This window comes from Lissotriton helveticus, chromosome 3_1 (genome assembly GCF_964261635.1).
Source record: "Lissotriton helveticus chromosome 3_1, aLisHel1.1, whole genome shotgun sequence".
Lineage (NCBI taxonomy): Eukaryota > Metazoa > Chordata > Amphibia > Caudata > Salamandridae > Lissotriton > Lissotriton helveticus.
The window spans coordinates 489383350-489402786 of record NC_136061.1 but is presented as its reverse complement, the minus strand read 5'-3'; the positions used below and the strand labels follow the sequence as shown (position 1 = coordinate 489402786).

The 19437-nt window shown below is 45.2% G+C and overlaps 1 protein-coding gene across 4 annotated transcripts in view; it reads right to left on the bottom strand.

Moving 5' to 3' along the window:
* ANKAR (ankyrin and armadillo repeat containing) overlaps nucleotides 1-19437 on the bottom strand; it is a 1199016-nt gene that overhangs the window by 180448 nt on the left and 999131 nt on the right. For all 4 annotated transcript variants that reach the window (XM_078680368.1, XM_078680367.1, XM_078680369.1 and 1 more), the window contains 2 exons: nucleotides 16939-17045; nucleotides 13157-13279 (listed from right to left, as the gene is read on the bottom strand). In XM_078680368.1, the coding sequence (XP_078536494.1) occupies nucleotides 13157-13279; nucleotides 16939-17045 (230 nt within the window). The remainder of the gene's footprint in view (nucleotides 1-13156; nucleotides 13280-16938; nucleotides 17046-19437) is intronic.

Below are 19437 nucleotides of genomic sequence, written 5' to 3'. Positions count from 1 at the left end.
AGAGTAGCCCGGAGTGGGACTGTAGAGGGAGTAGGGGAGTCACCCATTGGGCCCGGAGTGGAGGTAGAACAGACCTGGAAAACGGGGGCCCCGGGAATGAAGGGGTGGCGCGCCCAATACTCAGTGAAGGGGAGAGGAGAGCGCAAGAGTATAGAAACAGCTTTAAATGTCCACACTGTGTGCCAGCCACCAGAGAACAGAATGGGAGTTGTGAGAGGTCGCACCATAGTCCCTGTGATGACAGGAATGAGCGCAGCCCAGGGAATATGGGGAACCAGGAAGGATCGTATCGGATACTGAGTGATACGAGGCAAAGGGAGTGTAGCGACCAGAGGGAAAATAACAGAGAGGTGTGCGGTGAGAGGAGAGAAGGAGAAGAGAGTGGGCAGAGAGAGAGCAGGGATAACAGGCCCGTGTTCCATCACCTTCCAAGATCGGATGGCCGAGCATGGGACCTGGAGAGATGGGAGCAAGGGAGGCCACCCATTAACTCTCCTGAGCCCAAACGCAGAGCTCGAAGTTGGGATGGTAGGGAGACCAGTGAGCCCCCTTCAAAGGACATATTGCGAGCTGAGATAAAAGCCAAGAGACTTGATGTCTCCAGCTTAAGGTCAGATCTGGATGACATGGTAGATGGTACCCTGCCTTTAGAAAGAATGGAAATGTATGAACAGGATGAAATACTGTATATGGCAAAGGACATCACTCGAAAGGCGAGAGCAGTCCATGAGAAGTTAGTCGAACTAGCAGGCAAATATATGGTGGACTTGTCAAGAACCAAAGCATTACAGGGTAACCACAGGCTACATTACTCAGATCGGGACCTAGATGAGAGGAGAACGATTGGGCTGAAAACACACATAAGGGAACTGATTACTGGAATTAGGACATGGAGGGCACTAGATAAGTGGGAAGAGAGGTGGTCCAAGAAAGGGACCGGCAGAAGAAGCATGATTGGTATGACACCAGGACAGCAGGGAATAGAAGCTTACCCTTTGCGTGAAGTTGCAAATGGGAACTATGTACATGTCCCTTGGAGTAGGGGAGATTTAGCTGCTTTTACCACTTCTTTCCCCAAGCTACGAGAGAACCCTGTGGAGTGGTACAAGCAAGTCGAGAGGTTTGTAAAAATCTCCAAGGTCCTATGGATAGATCTGAACACGCTGTTTGACATTGTAGTACCAGGAGATCTGTGGACAGCATGCAAGGTTAGCGCTGAGTGGCCCACAACGGAGCCAGAGAGAGATGCCAAGACTAATGGGCCGTCCGAGATTGTGATGGCAAAATTCGAGAGAGTGATGACTTGGCTGAAAGAGAAGGTGCCAATGCAAGACATAGATTGGGTCAGAATAGACCGAACGAGACAGGAACCCAAAGAGACAGTCCACGAATATTACGAGAGATTGCTGAAGGCATTTAAACAGTATAGCGGCTTGGATGTAATGGATCCAAAAGACATAGGGCAATTCGTGTCCAAGTTCGTCCTGGGACTGAGACCGGATATTAGTTTAATGATTCAGCAACACTCGATTTGTTGGCAAAGTAAACCCCTAGATGAAATACTGAGATATGCCAGGTACTGCTGTGATGAGGTAGACTCCAAGGCTAAGAAACTAAAAGAAAAGCTGATGGTGGTACAATTGCAGACAGCAGGAAAGGGGGGACCGCAACAACAGCAGCAAGGGACAGGTACAGGAGGTAAGAAGCAGTACAGTCAGAACAAGGGTAATGAGGAGAGTTCCACCTTTAGACCCAGAATAGACATAGCTACCTTGAAGAAAACGACTAGGTGCCACCAGTGCAACGAGTTGGGGCATTGGAAACGCGAGTGCCCTTACAATGTAGAGATAGGAGAGCAAGAGATAGAGGAGGAAGAGGTCCAGAGCGCACCTATGAGAGGGGCGACGCCATACCAAGGAAAGGTGCTCAAAGGGGGGGGGGCTCCTCCCCGAGCCCAGTTCCCGCAACCTCCTCGAGTAGGGAGTATGGGAAAGACCTATAGACAAATGCCCCTGTTTGTGGAAGGGGAAGAATGCTATTATGTGGACCCATTAACCGGACAGAGAGTGGAAAGAGAAGACTGCACCCTCGGGGCAGCCTTAGAGGTAGATCAGAGGGGACCCTATGTGGAAGCAGAAGTAGCAGGGTGCCCTACGACATTTCTGGTGGACACAGGAGCCACTAGATCCACGATCAGATCAGCTGCAGTTCCAGACCTGCCCATGTCTGGAGAGACCATACAGGTGGTAGGGGTCGCAAACAGGAGAATAACCAGTCAATTGACAGAACCGGTGCAGGTGAAAATAGGGAAGTACAGCGATGAGCACCAGTTTGTGGTTTGCGATTCAAGCCCTGTGTGTCTGCTAGGAAGAGACCTGTTGTGTAAATTGAATTGTACTATATACTGTACACCTCAGGGAGTGGAGGTATTGACCAACGATGATGATGCAGACTTTAAAGTTGCAAACTCAAGAATATGCGTGGAGCTGTACCCTACTTTGACAGTAGACGAGCTTCCCTGGGATTTGAGAGAGACAGTGGCATCAGAAGTATGGGATTTCACTGGGGAAGAGATTGGATTGGTCAAAGGGGTGGACCCAGTGAAAATTGTAGTGAAGCCGCATGCTGAGTTCCCAAGAACACCCCAATATAAATTGACTCCAGAAACGATTGCGGGCATAAAACCCGTGATCGAGTCCATGATTAAACAGGGAATACTGAAAGAAATCGTGGGTAGTCCATGCAACTCCCCGATTATGGGTCTGCAGAAACCAAATGGGAAATTTCGGATAGTGCAGGACCTTCGAAAGATTAATAACATAGTCGTTTCATGTTGTCCAGTGGTACCGAATCCATCAGTGATACTGTTTCAGATTCCCTTCCAAGCAGAGTGGTTCACAGTGATCGATCTTTGTCAGGCTTTCTTTTCGATCCCTTTGGACGAAGATAGCCATTTTCTTTTCGCATTTAAGCTGGAAAATCGCGTCCTAACATGGTGTCGTATCCCTCAGGGGTATACAGAGAGCCCATCGATCTTTAACCAGCTTTTGAAGAAAAATCTTGAAAGTCTAGTGCTGCCCCAGAAGTCAGTTCTGGTCCAGTACATAGACGACCTCCTTGTGGCGTCAGAAACAGAAGAAGCTTGCAGGGAAGACTCCATTGCTTTGTTAAATCACCTAGCTGCCAATGGGCATAAGGTATCCCCGGGAAAATTGCAGTACTGCCTGACAGAAGTGCAGTACTTGGGACACAGAATTGAGAAAGGCAAACGAAAAGTGTCACCAGACAGGATAGAGGCGATCATGAAAATGAATGCGCCTCAGACCCAGAGAGAGGTCAGGATGTTCCTAGGGATGGTGGGTTATTGCCGACAGTGGATCGTGAACTTTTCACTGAAAGCAAAACCTTTGCAAAAACTGACGCACAGGGAGGTGAGTGATCCGGTACCATGGGACAAAGACTGTTTGATGGCGTTCCTACAGTTGCGAGAGGACCTGTGTCGTGCTCCGGCATTGGGAATGCCTGATTACAATAAACAATTTTTTCTTTACTGTTGTGAGAGAGAAGGTTGCGCGTTGTCTGTGTTGGTCCAAATCCATGGGAATGCCCGTAGACCAGTTGCTTATTTCTCGGCTACTTTAGACCCAGTAGCCGCAGCGTTGCCCGGATGTCTCAAATCCGTTGCTGCAACGGGTGTCAGCATTGAGAGATGTGAAAATATCGTCATGGGGCACCCGTTAGAGGTGTGCGTGCCACATTCTGTTGAACTGTTGATGACCAGGACCAAAACACAGCATCTGACCAACAGCAGGCTCACGCGCTATGAGCAAGTTATTCTTGCTGCAGAGAACGTGACCCTCAAGAGATGCTCTGTTTTGAACCCTGCTACCTTGATGCCACTTCCAAATGATATTGAGGATGATGATGAATATACAGACCATGACTGTCTCGATGTGACTGAACTATGCACCAAACCCAGACCCGACATCGTAGATGAGCCACTGACCGACCCAGACGAAGTTTTCTTTGTCGATGGCTCATGTGTAAGAGACGGAGTTGGGCAGTTGAGAGCAGCGTATGCTGTTTGTACAATTGAAGGAGTTGTGGAAGCAGGGTGCCTGGAAGGAGTAAACTCCGCTCAGGTAGCCGAGATTATTGCCCTGACACGTGCTTGCTTAGCAGGCAATCAAATTCGAGTCACCATCTACACCGACAGCCAATACGGGTTTGGGGTAGTTCATGATTACGGGCAGTTATGGTCTCAAAGAGGGTTCATGACTTCTTCAGGCTCTCCCATTCGCAATGGAGAGTTTGTGCGCTTGTTGTTAGAAGCATTGCAATGTCCAGCAAGTATCGCAGTTGTAAAGTGCATCGCACATACCAAAAATGAGGACTTTGTTTCGAAAGGCAATAGATATGCTGATGAAGTTGCGCGGTATTGCGCAGAACAAGGTTACTCTTTCACAGAGGTGGATGTGGGTGGAATAAATGTAAGAACTGAATTAGCCATGATACTGGAAACTGTTGATACTTGGGATGAATTGTCAACCATGCAAGAAAATGCTCCTGATTCAGAAAAGGAAACATGGGAAAAGGCAGGATGTGTAATGGGTGAGACCCATTTTTGGGTCTCAGCAGACGGCAGAGCAGTGTTGCCCAATGAGATGGTGAGTCCAATGGCTAGACTCATACATGGTCCAGTACACTTAGGGAGAGATGCTATGCTGAGAGTGTTTAGACAGACTTGGTACAATCCTAAGTTTAGAATAGCAGCAGAAGCAGTGTGCCAGCGTTGTGTGACCTGCCAGCAGCTGAACGTAGGAAAAAGAACACCAGTTGCACTAAGTCACATAGGAAGGTCTGGAGGTCCATTCAACAGAATGCAGATAGATTTCATTGAAATGCCAAGATGCAACCGCCTCCGCTATGTCCTGGTGGTTGTTTGTGTGTTCTCCAGATGGGTTGAGGCATACCCTACACGTAGGTGCGACACCCTCACAGTGGCTAAGTTACTGCTTAGAGAACTTATCCCTCGTTTCGGGGTGCCGGCCTTTTTGGAATCAGATAGGGGAACACATTTTAACAGCGAGCTTGTGAAGATGATCTGTGTAGCACTGAATATTGACCAAAAGCTCCATTGCAGTTACCGACCAGAAGCCTCAGGAATTGTGGAACAAATTAATGGCACGATCAAGTCCAGAATAGCGAAAGTTTGCTCCTCAACGACCCTGAGTTGGCCTGATGCCCTGCCATTAGTCCTCATGAGCCTTCGTAGTACCCCAGACAGAAGAACAGGGTTGTCACCACATGAAGTGTTAATGGGGAGAGCAATGAGGCTGCCATCTATTCCAGCTACTGCATTGTTAAATATCACAGATGATATGATCCTGGACTATTGTAAGGGGCTGTCTGACGCCATGCGTTCTGTGTCCCTTCAGGTGCAGGCTGCAGAGGTTCCAGCGTGCCAGGGCCCTTGCCATGACCTGTATCCTGGGGACTGGGTCCTGGTGAAGAAACATGTGAGAAGAAGCTGCTTGGATATTCGTTGGCGTGGGCCCTACCAGGTCATCCTGATCACAAGCACAGCTGTAAAGGTGGGAGGCCTGCCCAATTGGATCCACGCGTCGCATACGAAAAGGGTTCCAGCACCTCTGGAAACAGCTCCTCTATCGGATGGACGTCCAGCTGAGGACCAAGAAGCCATAGAGGGAGCTAGCCAAGCTGTAGAGGTGCCCGCGGAAGCAGGGAACGAGTCTGACCAAGCTGAAGACGGTCAGTACAACAGCGAAACTGAAGACGCTACAGAAGGAGAAAGTAGCTGGGAGTACGAGTCTGACCCTGACAGGTCTGAAAGAGAGCGAGAACAGACCAGAAGGAGAAGGAGTAGAAGGGCACGTGGAGAAGCAATTTGGCCGCAAAGAAGAAGTTCTAGCCTGAGGTCAACTCCAGAGTTAACCCTTCCTCCGATATCAGAAGACTCAGACCCAGAAGAAGGTGCTCAGGGCGCTGAAGCACCGGACCGAAGAAGGTCAAGAAGAGTGCGTGTGCCTAACAGAAGATACTCCACACCTGAGTGGACATATCTGGCGACAAATGTCTGTGAAACCAGAGACAGGGAGGATCCGAGCGGTGGTGGTGTCCAGTTCTGAGCCCATTATCACCGTGGAAATACGACTGTTGGTACCCGGTGTCGAACAAGAAGGGTCACTAACATTCGTGCTCCCCAGACCTCCCCGCCTCAGCAAGTTAAAGCACATGTTTCTTACAGAATTGCAATTCCCCGACTTTGGTACAACGATAACAGCACATGAAGAGCACACTCTTCGCTTGGAAATATTGAACTATGCTATTGAAGCTGCAACCACAAATCTGATAGTCGATTGTTAAAGGACTTTGTAAATAAAGCAAGCAGAAAAAGAAGATTACCTAGCGCCCAGGAAGCAGAGAATTTTAGGGAATCCCTTGAGTTGATGGAGAAGGGCTAGGGTTGTCTTTTTGAACTGTTAAAGGACTTTTGCGAAGAAGGTTGTCAGCCTCCAACTGTGTGGATTCTAAAGACAAAAAGGATTGAAAAGAGACTGTAAAGGAACGAGAGGAAAAGAACTTTTTGCGGAGATAAAGAGAGAACTATATAGTCTGACGAAATGGAGGCCGGCACCCCGAACCGCAGAGCTAAATGTATAATAGGTACACTAATAGTAGGAGTGATATTATTAATAGCTTTAGTGGTAACCATTTCTTATGTAAAGGGACATGAAGAAGAAGTAAAGGTAATTGATGTGAGTTCTGCAGGAACGCTTACACCTATTGTTGCTGGTGAGAAAAGGGAAAACACTCAAGAGAAAGCGTTATTGGCTGCAGAAGCCCGCAGGTTACATGTAGACGAGTCCCAAGGAGACTTTAGGTCAAATGCTTATGCTAAACTTTTGTATGAATACGTGGATGCCATGGAGGTTAAGGATTGCTACGTCTGCATGCAGTTGCCTGCGTCTGTAGATGAAGGAATTCGATACCATCACCTCCCTCTGACATATGGCATTACATGTAGCTTATTGCTTAGTATATTTTATGAGAGAGATAGTTTTGAATACTATTTCTCTAATTATGATTCAGTGTTGCCAGAAGTCCCAAATTATAAGCAGATGAATAAATGGGATTACTGGAAGAGTGAAGACAGATTGGCCAAGTTCTTCATTCCTTGGATTACCTTAGATACTTCACATGCCCGTAGAAATAACCTGACATGCAAGGTGTCAGAAGTCGAGAAGAAGTTCATAGGGCAGGTGGATGATCGTTACAGGAGACAAAAGATTTTGAAGAAATCAGGACAAGGGAAAATAGATTGGACCGAGGAAGAGAAGTCACATAAGAGAAAGGGTAGTAGTGGTCCAATAGCTTTAGATAAAGCGCAGAGAGGAAAGTTATGTCTTCACCGAGCCAAAACGTATTATGAAAATGTATACGTGGGTGAAGTTGACTGTGAACATGCTTTTAATTTAGAGTATTACACTAAGGATTTCCTGAAGGGAATGCAAGTGATTCCAAATGTGTATTTTGTATGTGGAAGAAATGCTTACGTGAGACTACCTGACAACTGGTATGGATCATGTTACTTGGCAATTGTCTTCCCCAAAATATATCATGCACAAGACTTATTGATCATTGAGGGCCAGACATCAGCGAGGGGAAGGAGAGATTTAGGCGATGCAGAAATGGTTGGAGATGTTTTTGGAGCTATGTTTCCTCTTTTGGGAATAATCCTTAAAGATGTTAAAATTAGACGACTGGCAACAGTTGTCGACAGGTTGTCTGCCAGCACTGCTCAGTCCTTAATGCTGGTAGAAGGAGAGATGCAATCGATAAGGGCTATGGTTCTTCAAAATCGTCTTGCATTAGATGTCCTATTAGCAAAAGAGGGCGGAGTCTGTAAGGCTTTGAAGGTTCAGGAATGTTGCACTTACATTCCAGACCTTTCAAAACCCCTTGAGAAAGTTATTAAGAACATAACTAATATTCACAAAGAGATCGAAGACTTGAGTAGAGAAAATGTCTGGGAAAAGGTGGGCCACGGAATGAGTGCAGTTGGAGGGTGGTTTTCCACCTTAGGAAAAAGCTTTATATGGTATATTCTAAAGCCTATCATCATAATATTGATCTGTGGGATAATATTGTGGGGATTGGTGAGGGTATTCAAATGGTACAGAGCAAGAAGGTCAGAAAGGGCCCAAAGAGAACAGTTGCAGAGATTGGCTGCCATACAAGATAATCAGTACAGGAGTCTGAGAGCTCTGGAAGCGCAGAGAATGCCAGCAATAACTGCAGTTTAAATGTTAGTGATGACCCCGAGAGGTCATCAAAGGGGGGAACTGAGAGAGCGCAAACTGATAAATGTATGAGTACATCACACTTATCTGTAGTAAGCATAATTCATGAAGAGAAATGCCATGAGTGCTAATAGTATCTGCAATTATATCCTAAATGTATAGCTAATGTAGAGATTTAAGTAGGTGTGGAACTAATACAGAAATGTGTGACATTATATGACTTTATTAGACGTGATTATTTTGAATCCATGTCGTGAAGCTGTTACAACATAAGATGGTATGCGGTAAAACGCAGAACGTGGTAGGCCTCAGGGCCAGAGCTGGAGGGAAAGGGAAGGTGGTTCTTTTCACGACACAGATTGTTTTAAGGTTTTTGGTCATTGCATTAAATAGGCCATGATTTATAGAATTGTTTACTTAATAATAGAATAAGAGTATTAACATGTTTTAATTAAATGAAGAAGTTGAATGCTATAATCATAATGAGAAATATTGTAGGCCTGAAATGTTTTAGCATTGATTTACACGTACATGTCTGGGCTGAGAAATGTTGCAAGCCTTTTTAGAAGTTTATGAGAGTTGGGTTCTTGGCGGCAAATATCTGTCTGCAACAGGAAAGGGGGGATCCAATTATAAATGAATGAATAGAGGTCTGTTCAGTAGACGGCCCAGACATGGAGGAGGGTTCTGGAATGTTTAAGGGGTATCAGCGGGCCGGAGAAGAATCTGAGAAGCAAGGTCAACTCTAACGTCTGAGGCCCAATACAAAGCATCATGGAAAAAGCCTGAAGTTGCACCACGTGAGGGGCGTTCCACAAGGGGCGTCTCAAAGGTTGTTGACTGTTTTGTATTAGGGACAGCACCCCTGGGTGGAGTTAGAGCAGAGACCTGAGGACCCCTAAGAGAGTGGATGGGTAGGCAGAGAGGGGTCATGACTGGAGAACTTTAGGTTTTCACCAAGAGACTTAGAGTGGGTGACTTCCCTTGGGGGTCATTCATTGCTGACACCTTTGTTAGGTTGGGATTTGGTTAAGTAGGGATACCATCTAGAACAGGGTAGGGACGCCTAACCTGTGTGTTTTTTTCCTCCAACCTAAATGAAGGAGAGATATGCGTCTATGCTGATAGCTTTGCTATTTTTAGAACTTGTGTTAGTGATTTCTGTCGCTCGTCTGAGGGCTTTTCGAGAGCACATGTATGTAATTGGACCTGTGTATCTCGTGAATCTCATTCTGAGATGCCTGTATTTGCAGCTCATTATATCTTTACAATAAACTTTTGAAAACTAGAAGTTGTCCGTGATCTTTGAGAGTAGAGTCCTTTCTTGGGTGAACTAACTTGGAAATAGGTGCACTTTCTTTCCTTACAGACAGGCAATAAAGGTTCAGTCGACCAGATCGAGGTTTGGATCAATAGATATAAGGTATCGATCAAAATCTCGCCCTTTCAGTAGCATCCTAACCCATCACTCTTTTGCCATTAATGCCACCCCAAATCATACCCAGCCATAAGCAAATCATTCTTGGTCCTGCTCCAATAGGAACAGCCCAGCCGAACTGCCAAGTCATGTCCTCTCTGAACTGGAACACAAGCAACTCAAGACTGGTTTCGGCCTGAATGGGCCTGCATACAAGCACCGGTCCTGTGCATTGACAACTGTTTCTTACTTGTTTCCCTTTCTGTAATCTCAGACGTGGAGCGTGAACAAATGTTGGTACCAGTGTGCTGAATACTAATGTGGACCTTATTAAGATGTTAAATAGAGACTACTCAACAGAACGGGGACCAGAAGGGCAGTAAGAAATCTCCAGTTAGAGTTTCAGCCAAAAAGAGCATTAACAAAGATAAGTAAACATTTTTTAAGGTGGATACTCCTCAGTGCAGTTTACTCATCCTAGAATAGATACCAAAGCAGCTCTTACACAGGTGGAGGGACTGTGGAACAGTCTTAGCTCAAAAAGTCCTGCAGGGCCAAGCAAGCAAAGTATCCTTCCTGTCTGACCTGCCTCTTAAGGCAATAGTGCTGTCGTGAACGTATGCAAGGATGCCCACATCCCAGCCTTGCAGATGTCAAGGACAGTTATACCACAACCCTGTTCTTGACATCTGCAAGCATTCGCCTTGGTAGAATGGGCTCTCAGACCTTCCCAGAACTGATCCTGGGCCAATGAGTAGCAGATCTTGATGCAGAGGACTATCTATCTTGAAAGCAGCGAGATCTCACTGGCCATGTGCCACAGGGCATGTGTATAACAATCCAGTCCAACAAACCACGCTTACTGACTGAAATGCAGAGAAACTAACCCTCTTGCATTCTCTGGGGCTCATTACGATGGCAGGCGGACTCAAGTCGGCTTGCCACTGTAGCAATGCCTGGGATCGCCCGCCTTCAATGCGGCGGTCCCCCACATCAGATTACGATGCGACGGCTACCATGGCAGTCGCTTTGTGCATGGTTAACATTGTGGCAGGTGCTACTGGCTGCAACACCCGCCTTAATGCTAAACATGCAGGTCGTGCTTTTCACTGCGCTATGTGGCAGGCACCTCGCGGTGCCTTCCACTTAGCACCTAGTGCAGTGAAATGTAGCGGGGTACCATGGGTACCCCCACAGTGCACCACCACCTCCTTCAACACAAGGGTGGCCCGCAACGGACCCCTGAATGCATTCTCCGCCAGCCTTTCAATGGCGGTTTACCCGCCACGGAAAAGCTGGCTACAGCCAGCATCGTAATATGGCAGACAGTGCCTCATAGGCACCGCCACCTTTTTACACATGATGACTGCTCCGCCAGGCAATCGGGATGATTGCATGTGGCAGAACGGTGGCGGGCGGTCTTTACGACCGCCATAGTACCAGAACGAGTACCCCTGCCATCATAATATGGCAGGGCGGAAATTGCTGTTCGATGGCAGAGGGCCCGCCATCGCATGGCTGGCACTGGCGGGCATTCCACCATTGTAATCAGGCCTTCTATCTTGAGGAGTGGTTGGGAATGAGTTAGCAATTATTTTACTGGTTGAGAGCGGTTGAGCAAGGCTCTTTGGTGGAGGATGCTTGGTAAGAAAATAAGGGTTGTCAGTTGCCAATGTGTGTCTGACTCCTGCCTATTCACAGGTGCGCAGGACCAGGGCTTTCACCGGGTGGCCATGAAGTTATCAGTGAGGGCTTCATTAACCCCACCGCTTCTGCCGACGTTCAGCGGACGTCGCGTGCACTACCTCGGTAGTGCTGCGCATGTCCGTTGAACGTCGCGGCCCTCCCGCGCAATAGAATGTTCCGCACTAGCGCGGAACGTTCAGCGCAGGCAAGGGGTTAAAATGGAGCAAGGCCTTAGAATTAGCTGGTGCAGGTTGTAAAATCTCTGATAATGTTAATTTTGGTCACAACGGAATGCAGATGTATATCCTGTGCCAAAGCTGCCCTCCAGACCACCACTGCAAATTAGGCACTTTCTTCTCTGGGCAGCCCAAAAGGGGAGTGCAACCCTACCACAGGAGGGGAGTCAAGTCCACTGACATCTTGCAGATTCATGGAGACGACACCATATGTGTAGTGAGGTGGAAGAATCTACATCCTGGGGTGTCTCTTGTTCTGTTATGGGGTCAGAGTCTGAGGCAACAGAATATGGAGCCTCTGTTGACTTGTACGAGATGGCAGCTTCATCAGGTCAGAAGCAGGGTGCATGACGATCAATTGCATTTTTGTGATTTTATAGAATGACATTGGCTAGGTGTCTTACATTGGTATCAGTATCGGATCGTCTTCCGACATTGGTACTAGCGTTGGTGTGGAAGGGGTAAGCTTGGGTCTCAGAGGTGGGGTTGAAGTCTGTACCATCATCTCCAAACAGCCTATAGTGAGTCCCAAGGACTTACAGAAAGACTGCAACTCCTTTTTATGTTCAGCGACATACAGTTTTGCTTTCTGCCCTAGATCGCTTTTGGATGGATGAGGGCACATTATCGCATGACTTCAAGTTGTGGCCCAAGCCCAGACACCCAAGATACACCTCATCCAGGTCTGTGACTGACTTTTATGCAGTCGTGGCATGGTTTGAAACCTGTTGTTTTAGATGGGTACATAGTTCCCTGCCACACAGGCGTTATTAGAAACCTCACAAGATTGGATTGGATTGGAAACATATCTATTAATCTGTTGGAAGGCACAGAAAGAAAGGAACTGACTTCAGCATGCAGGGATGGCATTGACATACATCGCTATTCCGTCACTTCCGTGGCAATACGGAGCCAATGCAGATCTGCAGTGCATGGGAGAATGGCTAAATTTAAGTTTTTAGATCAAGTCCAGCATCTAGCAAGTATTCTAAGGTGAGGAATCTGCGGTTAGAAGTGCATGAGAAAATCAGGGAACAAGGTTTGAAATGTAACACTAGCATGTATGTACGTTGTTGCTTTCATAAACTTTTTCTTTACTTCCTGCCATGATCAAGATGGTATGCCATTACCACTAGATCATAATATGAAATACTGCTAAACAGTTTGGACAGGTTCCAATTTTCTTTCATTAACGCCCACGACACTCTAACAGGTTCTATAGTATAGGCCACTAGACAAGGTCCCACCACACTTATCTCCCGAAAAGGAAGCACTGTTTCGTGTGCCATGATACTTTTGTGAATACCTGTTATACTTCTCTTAATACTTTTGCTAGTACATCAGCATTTATACATTTGCAAGACTATTACTAAATTACATCTCTATGCTGTAAAACCCCCGATCCAGCATGGATGGATGACATTTACTAAACAAAATGGTTTCCTATTATATCGCAAAGTGAAGCGCAGTTGCAGTTTAAATAAAATAAGTACCTTGTCTGGGGCATGAAGAAGTTCTAGGACATCAGAATATTTAAATCCCTCCTTTCCTTGTAAACAGTTCTGTAGAGAAGTATTCCTTAACACAATACAAGCCAATGTGCATGCCACTTCAACCTACATATAAAACAAATTATTGAATTTTTTATATAAACGTTATTGGGTTAAAAAAAACTGATTGGACAGACAAGCAGAACGTGTATCATTTTATATTGTCTCCCAAGATAGATTTTACAGTTCCGTAACTCCAGTAAGAAATACCTGGAGACACGTACATTAGAAAACCAAATTGATAACATGGAATACAGACATAGTGATACATTAGCAAGACATAGAAATGAGAAAACACCAGGGAACAAGCAAACATGGAGACACAGGATGGCATGGATACTGCAAAAAAATTACCTGGGAATACATTGGGGAGACAAAGAAACGGGAAGAGAGCTAGTTAACATAAATAGTGAGGAAACGCAGATACTGAGAGAAAAGAAACGCTGAGTGTCCTGGGGACAAAGGGATACACTGAGTAAATGCAGAAAGATATTTGGGACACAGAATGCACCTCTTCTGAGACATTGGACAATGGGAAAACAGAAGAAAGTGCTAAAGAGATTTTGTGGAGCCACTATAAAACGATCACAAGGCATTAGGACGATACTAAGACCATGGTGAGAAACAGGGGGACATGGATATGGAGGGACATGAGTAGACAAACACTGAGAGACACAAGCATTAGGAGATGCACCAGTTCTGGGGAAATCGCAACTAAGGAGAGATGGACATGTGGAGAGACACAAGAAAACAATAGAAGACAATGCGAAGAAGGGATATTGGAAGATATAAAAGGGCACAGACCAGGGAAGACGCTGTGGATACATGAAAACTGAAATATGTCATACAGGAGGATGCAGACACACGAAAACAAGGATGAAGGGATACTCATACGCAGGAGAGACATGAAACTACACTGGCAGAGATAGCAGGAGACTGGGAATTTATAGGAAGAAGAATGAGTAACGGGCAAGGGAAGATAATCGTAACAGGCATACACAGGAAGACATTGAGATAGCATTGAAACTTGTGCAACTTGAACAACTAAATGTCAAAGAAAGTGGGAGTCACAAGACAGAAAGATATTGCCCCAGACATATAGAGACACAGACATGGTAGAAACGTATGAGACATAGGAACACAGGAGTACTTGGAGGAGAAACAAAAGGCATGGGAGCAGCATCGATTCCTCCATTGGAACGGAGGAGCCTCGCCCACTCTGCTGCCAGCACAGCAAATATGAAAAAAAAATCTTTATTAATTTATTTTAGTACCATATCTTTCAGTGTGGTCAAACCCAAGCAAGTGTCAAGGCAGGGGAGCAGGAGTGGTGTTCACTCCAGTTTAAAATGTGCATGTGACTTTGGCCAGCTGTCTTGTAGCGGCCAGCCTGACATGCGAAGTTTAAACCTCTCCAACCCGAGATGTCTTAGACAGCTGAGTGATGAGTAGGCACAGGTCTGCAGTGTCTGTAAAAGTGCTGATCCAGCCTTCTCCAACCAGTTCTGGCACTTCCATGAGATCAGCATCTGGATTGGGTAGGGGAGTTGGCTCTGAGACCCCACGCTACCTTTGAGCCATGGACTGCGGGACTGGAGAGGAGTCAGTAATTACTTTTTTTTTTCTTCAATTTTGAAATAGGTTTTTTTTGCCATTGTCAGGCAGTGTGAGAAACTCACTGATAGACCTGGCATTTTTTAGCATGCTTCAACTGTCTTTTTGCTTTCTGGCCTCCTGGGTTTTACTCTTTTTGCTGGTTTATTGTCTCTGCGCAATTTCTCACTGCAGACCAGTGTTAAAGTGCAAGTGCTCCTATTGTAAATTGCATAACAGATTGTTGTTTCCATAATTGATATACTTGATTTACTGGTAAGTCCCTAGTAAATTGCACTTAGAGCGCTAGGGCCTGTAAATCAAATGCTGCTAGTGGGCTTGCAGCACTGAATGTGCCATCCACAAGAGAAGCTGATCAAAAGGTTCTGAGACCTGCCACTGCAGTGTCTGTGCACAGTTTTTACAGCCATGTCGACCTGGCAAATGCACCCACTTGCCAGCCCTAACCTTCCCTTTTATTACATGTGACTCACCCCTAAGTTAGGCCCAAGGTACCCCTGTGGGCAGGGTGCAGTGTATGTGAGAGGCCAGATAAGTAATGGTGTGCCATTTTACAAGCATATCTTCCCATCGGGGCAGGACAGAGAAACTGAGCTTAGTATGCCTGAACTCAGAATTTAAAAATAATTCTTTTTGTAAAGATTATTTTTAGATTCTGTGTTTGAAAATATCATTTTTAGAAAGTAGGTATTTTCTTGCTCAGCATCCTGTGCGTCTCTGTTGAGTTGTGGATTGACTGTCTGGCAGTGGAGTGACAGGGGCTGGGGACGGACATTCTCTTCAGACAGCCACTGGGGGTTTGAGGTGTGTCCGGCCTTTCCTGGAGGAGTCAGGGCTGGGCTGAATAGACCTGGGCCACATTTAGAATAGTGGGAGGAGATTTACTTGCACCTGTATGGGCCTGATCTGCCTTGGACAATGCTGTCTCCACCTTCTGCCAAGAAGCTGGGCCAGAGAGGACCAGACTGGTTTGGACTGAGCACAGGCACTCCCTGCTCAAGATAACAAAGAGAAATGCAGTATAGGCCCCAGAATTGTAGAACTTGCTGTAATCAAGGAATCTGCCAAGAAAAAGAGCTGGAAGAACTGCTCGGAGGAGTACTGCCCCATTGCTGTGTCGTTGCTTTGTTGGGTTAGCCTGCAGTTGCTGCTTCTGCCTTGGGCAGTGAAAGGACTGGAATTAACTTTCTTTACTTGTGCTGAGTATAACCCAGGGCTTGAAATAGAGTGTACCTCTTGTTCTCGAGGTCTCAGGGACAGCAAAGACTACACCTACCTTTGGGTACCGCCTCTAGAACCACGGTTTCAGTTGCCACAGAGGGGGAAAGCAGCCAACACTGCTGCTGGCTATGTGTCCTTAAGGCACCACCACATTTAGCACTGCAATCCTGGTTTCAACAACTACGACCGCCACCGCCACCAAGCCGCAGCTTGTACAGCGACCTGTGGGTTTTCAGCATCGCCGTAGCACCGGACAGAGCTACCAACTTCAAGTCATACTTGCTAAGTGCCTATTTTTATTACTGTATGTTGGTCTTTTATCGTTTTGGTCTTGTTTGCACAGATAAATATTGGTTAATTTTCTAAAACTGGTGCGGTGTTCTTTTATAGTGTTTTCACTGTATTACTGTTGGTTATGTGCAAATGGTTTACACACTGCCTCCGAGATAAGCCTGACTGGTCGGGCCAAGCTACCAAGGGGGTGAGCAGGGGTTATTTTAGGAGTGTATCCCCCTTATTCTGTCTAGAACGAAGGGCCACTATTTGGACAAAGTGCAAACCATTGCCAACCAGAGACCCCCATTTCTAACACTCGCACTGACATGAGCCTCAACTCCAAAACACTGTTTATAACAGGCAACAATTGAGCGCTTTTGGGTTTCTAACTCTGCCTAAAAGTGGATCAAATAGTCACCTGATCGTTCCAACACTTTTAAATACAAGCAGCCGCCACTGATGGGGAGACAGAGAAAAAATCTAGGAGGTAGAAATGGGTTGACACAAACACAGAGATGCATGGGTACAGGGGAGGCATGAGTACAGGGAGGTGAGAATATATGAAGATTTACACAAAGGACTTTATTACTACATCATATTCAACGCTGTGCTACCTTTATCTGAAGGGAAGGGTGTGTTCTTAGCAGGTGAACAAGTGCCGTCATGGCTTGTTCTTCTGTTATTTGTGTTTGACTGACTGGATTGTGTTGATGAGCCACACCTGTAAGGGATAAGCGGTTCAACTGTTTATTGCAGGCAGGCATTTTGAGGGAAACATATTATAGACAGCAACATTCTCCAAGTGCAAATGTAACTAAATAAAACAGGTAAAGATTGTATGAATGACTTCACATTGCTTACAGCAAATTCTAGGGTACAGATTGAACTGCCCAGTAAAATGTAGTACCAAACATATTTTGGGAACTAATGTTTCAACAGGCGTTTTTTATGTTAGATAGTTACATTCCTTTAAAACCTGTAGGTTTATCTAACAACAATGAGACTGACGTAATCCCATCTAAACATTAGTTTTAGCTCAAACCCCCCACAGAGGGGTTGAAAATGGCAAATTCGTGTGAGATAAGTAAATTAACACTTGTATACACTTTAGAATGTTCAGGAAAAAAGATAAAGAGGAAACATATACCTCTAATCAATCACCGTTTACAGTTCAAAAGGTGGGCAAAGGGCCATTGCATTTCCTATTGCAAAATGGTCTCTGTAGGACTCCAGATTGTTCAACTATGGGGAGAATGGTCTCAAACCTGCTATGAGCTGTTACTAAGCTTCAAAATAGTCAAAACAATCTATCCCTAGTATTTAAATAGGTTGGTAGTACAAGCATTTGAGGCATTCTTCAGAGAACACTGCATGTGACACACGAAGAACAACACCAACACTTAATTACACTAATATTATTACAGTTGAAATAATGCATGTTAAGAAATCAAAAAGTGATCATTCCCACACCAAATTTATTGAAAACAGTAAAATTCACTGTTTAAAAAGACAATAAAATGATTACAGTAAGATGCAGGGATTAGTTGTTACAAACAATTTAAAAGGTGTCAATACAAAACCATAATGAAACCAAATTGATTGACCATGTGCTATGAACCCTCCATGACTGACCAACAATAAAGCAAGCTCGGGTGGAGGTGGATGGTACACCCAGGTCACGTTTGATTGAGGACCATGTCTCAGACATCCTATGAGGCTGACCGGTGCAAAGAAGTCGTGCCAAGGGTTGAAGATTTGTCCTGGTAAACAGTTTTAGCTTTGAAATCCAAAATCAACAGAGTGGAAAAGCACTAATGCTTTGCTGAGCAGGGACTCCATAGGGTAAAGATATACATTTTCAATCCCACTGAAGTCTCAAACTTTACTGTAAAATGCACCAAGTTGAAACTTTTCTGGAGATCAAACTCTATCAGAGGGGGCAGGGTTTAGGATTTGGTATACTTTGTGTCTGCTACCAGGTTGGAGTCTCAAACCTAGCAATAAACCAGGAAATTGTGCCCATCGGAGTTGCATCTTTATCAATTCTACAGAGGTGAACACTTTTCCTAGTCCTAACTTTTTAAAAAGTTATAACCAACTTCCCTGGTTCTTAAAAAGTTCCTAAACCTTAATTGAAGGCTGTTCCAGTAAAGTAGACCATGGATTTTAGACGTTCTTTTCAGACCCACAGCCTAACGTTCCGTTACGACTGGTCATGATGCAACTCCTTTTCTCTTTCCTCACTGCTCAAAGGTCAATCTCGTTGAGTTTTTTGGGGACAAAATCAGAGTCTCACCATTTATAAGTATATCTGTTATCTCCACCTGGGGTATGTGAGAATCCGCCGTTATAAACAGAGAGGTGTCAAAGACTTTGCTCGTCAGAAGACTGTCGGCTGGTTTTGTTTAGAGAAGAAATTTTTGACCATATGAAGTGGGACACCACTCCATGGAGAAGATGAGATATACATAAAACCAATTATCTGCCAAAGGGGGGTCAAGTGTAGGAGAGAAATAAATGTTGGTCACAGACAGGCTAGTTCCTTAACCCCTTCGACGCTCATGACGAGCTGGGCTCGTCATGAGGTAGCCTCCTCGCACGCTCATGACGAGCCCAGCTCGTCATGAATAATGGGTTTTTAAAAACATGAGCACAGGAGGGGAATTTCGCTAGCGCTCATGTGGTTAAAGAATAAAAAAAAGCAAATACCAATGAAAGTCACATTTGCATTACATACAACAATTCATGGTGATAAAGGATTTGTATTTTTCCTCGTTATTCATGTGCTTTGTATTTTCTACCTATCTCCCAGGTGTTATATATTACCCCCCAACATAAGATCCACGGACAGCCACCTTATCTTCAGAAAACTACTCAAGAATTGGCTCTTCCCCACATAAGAACAAAACGCAAACAGAAATTTACAGCATATCCCTCTATATATAAGTATTTATTTTCACTATGGATATGTACCTATCTTTGTGTATTGCTTTGTATAAACATGTAGAATAGTTATGTTGTAAAAAAAAAATATTAAAGTAAAATAACACTTGAAAACCGGAATTTATCTGGTGCATCTTTGGTCTACATGTACTTGCTTCCACTGTGCATCT